Below are 5,793 nucleotides of genomic sequence, written 5' to 3' on the forward strand. Positions count from 1 at the left end.
GGTTACCTCAGGTGAGGAGGTAGTGGATGAATTTCATATGTAGGGGTGAAAAAAAGAAATGTGTATCTTCAATGCAGGACTTCAGACTATTAGCTTGAGGAAAAATCAAAGACAATGCCCCAGATTATGGGGCTCAAAGACTGGAAACACAGGGGTTTTATTCCCATTGACTAAACAGAGAGGGGAAAAGACCTTTAGGAAAAAGGTTGTGACTCACCCAGTAGCTCAAGAGGTGAGCCCAAGAGTACAGTTTGGACTGAAGGAGATACGTCATTTTTAGGATGCAGCAACAAGGATGCAGGAGCAGGATGTGCATTCATGGACCAAAAGAGAAGAACCAAAGAGAAAGAAAAGGTCCCTTACACTTAGAAATTATTTTTTTCTTGCAAAAAGTTAAGTTTGACTCTTTATTTTTAAAGATAACTGTATTTTCCACTGTCCTGGAGAAGATTTTGCCTCTCACAAAATTGAGCCTGACAGAAGTGACTTTGCGCTGCATATTCCACTCAGTTTGCTCCCCTGAGACTCGGTGAAGTCTGTGACACCGTGCAGTAGTACCCTGGTTCAGTGATGCAACTTTGAGGGGAAACAGCCAGTTCCACCAGCTACAGGCAAACGGCAGCAGTACCACAGCCCGTGGTTGAAACGAGCGTGATTCTCTTGATTCTTAGATTCAGGTGCTCACACCTTGGGTATCCTTCTAGAGCTTGATGGCATCCAGAGTGACAGATACTTGACAAAAACACTTAGAACAGAAAAGCTGTAAGGTTACCAAATATTGACATCATGTGTTACAAGGGAACAGGCTAATTAAAAAGGAGAAAACAAATGGATCTTCTCAAAGAGCTCATAATATTCAGAGCCTGGAAAACAGACCAGCTTTAGCTACAAAAAAGAAAATATTTTCAAAGTATATGCTGCCCTCTTGTGTACAACTCGGTATTAAATACAAGAGCTGCAACCTATTTCAAAAATTGAAAATAATGTGGTGCTGTGGTGTCCCAGATAATGTAGGAACAGTGGTAAAATTCTGGCACTAGGGAACAAATTGAAGAGACAGTTCAGACCAGGGTTGTCATCAATGAGAAACTGATCACTGCCATGGGCCTTCATCCATCTCTTATGAAGATCATGCTGGATCCCTAGCACCAGAAGCCATGAGAGCGCAGAACTCCCCACAGGCAAAAGGCAAAGCACCCCCAAGCCGCCTCTGAACCCCACCACAATCACAGATTGTACACAAATGACTGCTTTAACTAAAAGTAATTTCTTCCAATTAAAGCATCTAACAAGTTTGGTACACTCCTGCTTAAATACTTACCTGTGCCAAGTTAATTTCTTTTTTTGATTATTCTTGATACCTTCTTCAACAGCTCTGTTCTTTTGGAAAAGAAAAAAAAAAGCATTTTATCTGTATTAAAAGAACTTCAGTGTGAAAAATTAACTGTTTATTTCTGTTAAACAATGCTATGCTGTGTACTAGTATACATCACTTCTCAGCATAATGAAAGTTTTACTCACCACTAAGTATTTCCCCTCTGCTTTTCAGAAAAGCAGGTCCTCAAGCAACTCTGGAGCAAAACTGAGGGCAAATTCATAGCCACAGGGAAAGATACACAATTTCTGTTTCCCATTGTAAGTCATAATTGCATGCTCTAAACAATAAATTGAAAAACTCTCTTAAGATCAGAGTAAGACTGATTTGAGAATAATACATCTTTGTCTTCTAGCCATACCATGGCTTCCTAACACAATTTAAAAAAATAATTTTTTAGGTAACTCAGTTACTATTTGCAAAAATCCAGCTTAATCTTTATAAAACTTAAGTAAAAACTTATGGAGCTAAGTAGATGTGAGTAGCCAAATTCTCACAATGTTTACATTGCACACTGAAAAACAGCATTATTGCTGAAATAGATTCTTTATTTCCTGAAACATTCCAAAACAGCAGTATACACAGTTGTAATCAAATATTAAGTCATATGCCATTATAAGAAAGCATTGATTAGTGCAACTGGATTTTGTAAAAGATCTATCAAAAAGATTTATTTGCATTAAAACTCATTTTCCATAAGCAACTGTTAATAAAACATTACAATTTTATTCTTTGTAATAAAGTACTGAAAATCAACAGTAGTTTTAGAGATCGCTGTACCTTTGTAAGTGCAATGTGATTTATGCTGCCATTTAAATACAAAACACTATGACAATAAATTAACAATTCAACAAATGGTGATAGACCAACTAAACCATGCTGACCCAGCTGGATGGCAATTTCCAGTGAATGCTACCTTTTTTTTTTGTGCTTCTGCAACATAAATATACTGCTTTGTATTGCCAATTGGTAAGAATTTGTAAGATATGTTTCTAGCACTAAAAAAGTACATTACCCCAAAAATATCATTTATGGCACAGAAAAAGTTAAATTATCTCTCTGTAGTTCAAGGTCCAGGCAAGTTTAAATGAACTTAAGTATACAAAATAAAATGTACTGAAAACACTAGAAAAAAATTCAAGCACATACTTAAGTACCCCAAAATTCAAAATAAAATGTGTGATGCCTTTACACTGAATAAATTATCTCAGAACTTCAGTACGGCAAAGCTGCCCAAAAGCAAAATCTCCTAGCTCGTTCCTAGGAAATATTCTTGTATTTTGCACACATATAATACTTTCTTCAGTTCCAAATGCCAACACTGCCATTGTTAGTCTGATAACAACGCAGCTGTTCAGGTAACTGATTAAGTGCAATATTTAGTATTTGACAAGATGTTCATTTTTTAAAAATGACATGGCATTTTTGATGGTTACACATTAAGATCCAGGGGAAAATAATACTGTATGACCCTCCTTTTCCAAATCATTGTTACCCAGCCAGCTGGGTAATGAAATCCACATTATGTGTTCTCCACTGTTGAGGGGCATCCTTCATCAATAGCAGCCGTCTCTCCAGTTCCCATCTCGTATCGTGCTCAGTGATGACAGTGGCTTTGGAGGCTGAAGGAAACTGTATTAACCAAATGACAAAGGGGAAAAAAAGGAAAAGGAGGTCATAATTCCTGTGCAAGATCAAGGTAAAACACATCATTTACTTCTGCAGTGACAATGGCTTTGGGGCTTGCTTAGAGACATTCCTCTGGCGCATTTCTGGCTACATCTTAATGCACATATAAAGATCTGTGGTGAAATTAAGGCCACTTCCAATGAGAAGAGCATGAAAGATTTGTAAATAGGAATTGAGTGAATAATTGCAGTAATGAATGAGATGCCTCTCAATGGCAAGATTTGGTTTTTCAGGGATAAAGATAGTAAAAATGTATTTTTGTCACTATGAGCAGAAGAGAGCTAATGGGAAACACTTTCCAAAAAGCTATTGTGCTCAGCATGCTCATGAAAAATCAGCAGTTTATAAAAATACTGTGCAAGCAGAAAAGAATTTTATCAGCTGGAGAACTCCACCAATTTCTGCTCCAGACTCTCTTTTATCTGTCACAAGACATGTGATGATGAGTTTCCAGAGCTACCAGTTCCAGCACTCCAACTCCTGACAGGAGCTCATCATCCCCTGGGTCACCACCTCACACCTGGGCTGCATCTCTCACTCATCTACAACGACTTCCAAAACACTTCCTGACCATCTTCCAGACCCTCCAGGTACTACTGAGGCAACTATTTCAAGTAAAACTAAAGAAAGGAAAAACAACCATCTGATTTGATCTAACTACTGGTAGCACAGCAGGCTCTGTATCTTATTTGCCACAACTATAATTTTATCACACCCCAATTTGCTGAAAAAACTGTGTTTCAATTTTGTGAAACTATTTCATATAAAAGCAGACCTCAAGCCTTGTTTTCACACTACTCTGCTTTTGTTATAAGTTACTGATGCCTCCTCTCCCTTCCAAATGCTTTTTGCTGTAAAAAGGCAGAGATATCATGTAAAGCAGGCAGTCAGTCAGTCAACAGAGCAGCTTCAACTCTCTGCTACCACTGCTTTTCTAGTAGCAAAGACACTGAACCTAAGTAAAAACACTTGGTTAAAGTTAGATTCAGCCAAGCTGCTTTTGTGCAGCTCCACTTCAGTGCAGCATCATTTATCTTTGATGTAAATCCAGTTACTTGAGACTAAGAACATAATCTGCCTCTGCTGTTTTCTGCAACTGCTGCTTTCGTTTCCAGAGAAAAAAGAAAGTATTTGTAAGAATAGTGCTATGTATCTAGAGGTGAATCTTTGCTACAGGGCACTAACAGAAAAACATGCCAGCAACGAAAACCATTTCAAACAAGCACAAGCTGCTGGTATGACATCATGTTGTTGGAGACAACAGTTTTGGACGGGCCATAGTGCATTTCTACTTTTCCATCACCAGCTGGATAGCAGCACCTGGCTCCAGTACAACACAGCATGAATAGGCAAGCCCTGGTTCCGCAGGTATACTTACATTCCTGCCACACTTGTGCCTGGTATCTGGCATGATCCAGACCCTGAGCTACTGACGTTCTGGCTTTAGCTGGAACCTGTTTCATCACTGTGGCCTTGTCTGGAAATTGGGAATGTTGGCTGACCCTGTTCATTATCAGTGCTGCTCTAGGCTGGGCACTGCAGGGCAGCCCAGCTGTCCCACTCAGCTCCCTGCTCTAAGGGCAGTTGCCCCTACCACCCTTCACACTGCATAAGGTTAAAACACAGAGAACTGGAAGGTGGGCTCTGCAAGAAGCCAGACAACTGGAGCTGGAGAGGAATGAGGGTTTTGTGGATCCACTCAACAAGACCAAAAAAAAAAACAAAGATGTTGTCTGAATTCTAAGGCTAAGAAGAGATGGATTACACTATCACAATTTCTTTACACTGCTTGAATCACTGATGGTAAGGAGAAAACCAGTTAATATTTAGTTATTTATCCTGGCTATTATAATTTTATTACAAATTATTAAAAGCACTCCCTCATTCACTGTTTTATTCTATGCAGAAAATAATAAAGTTCCCTAATGCAACCCCAATATAATGTGTCTAAGAACCCACTTTAAGTATCTAAAATACCAGTAACTTGGCTACCTAACAGTCTGGCCAAAGGTAGGAAGACACATTTGCTCTGAGAGCGCACTTCTCCCTAAATATCTCATTTATTTAGAAAAATAAAAGACCTGCTCTATTTTTAATCAAGTCACGACTACAACCACTATTTAAGTTCGAAAGAAGACTCTTAAACTGATAATCAGAAATGCCATTAATTAGAAAAAACTGACAACTGAATTCCTTCCAAGGAAAGTCTGTATGAACTGAAACCCCTTGTGTTTTTCCAAATGAATCTATAAAACTGAATGAGGGTGTTGAGGAACTGCAGGCTGACATCCAGTCTACTTGGGGGTTCTGAGTCCTGTGAACTCCACACTCCTACAGTGCCAAGACCATCCATCTTCAACCATCACTGCTTCGGCTCTATGGCAACACAGGATGCTGCTAAGGCACATTGGAAGGAAAGGAGACAGGAGCCCAGACTTCCTGGACTATAAATAGCTTCGTTACTGATTTGAATCAGCTTCTAATAAAAACAGTGTTGAGAGCACAGTGTCTCAGTCTCCCACTGAAACCCCTTAATTTTGTTTTTCTTTAATATTGTCTGTTGTAGGAGAAGTTACAAAATAGCAAGGGACTGGTCTTCATGACACAGAAAGGCTTCCTCACATGTTGCTATGAAAGATTTAAGAGCTCTGCAGAAGAACATGAAGTAGAGGAAAGGAAAAAGAAAAAAGGAAAGAAAACCCTTAGCTATAAAGAAGTGAAACTGAGAG

The 5,793-nt window shown here is 38.9% G+C and overlaps 1 protein-coding gene across 1 annotated transcript in view; it reads right to left on the reverse strand.

Annotated features, from left to right (window-relative positions):
- Positions 1-1,435: 1,435 nt before the first annotated feature.
- The window catches only part of SLAIN1 (SLAIN motif family member 1), a 46,487-nt gene continuing 42,129 nt past the window's right edge, over positions 1,436-5,793 (reverse strand). Inside the window, exon 7 of the mRNA XM_005421115.2 lies at positions 1,436-3,007. Within this exon, the coding sequence (XP_005421172.1) occupies positions 2,932-3,007 (76 nt within the window). The 3' untranslated portion in view covers positions 1,436-2,931. The remainder of the gene's footprint in view (positions 3,008-5,793) is intronic.

Source organism: Geospiza fortis, unplaced genomic scaffold (assembly GCF_000277835.1).
Source record: "Geospiza fortis unplaced genomic scaffold, GeoFor_1.0 scaffold45, whole genome shotgun sequence".
NCBI classification, from domain to species: domain Eukaryota; kingdom Metazoa; phylum Chordata; class Aves; order Passeriformes; family Thraupidae; genus Geospiza; species Geospiza fortis.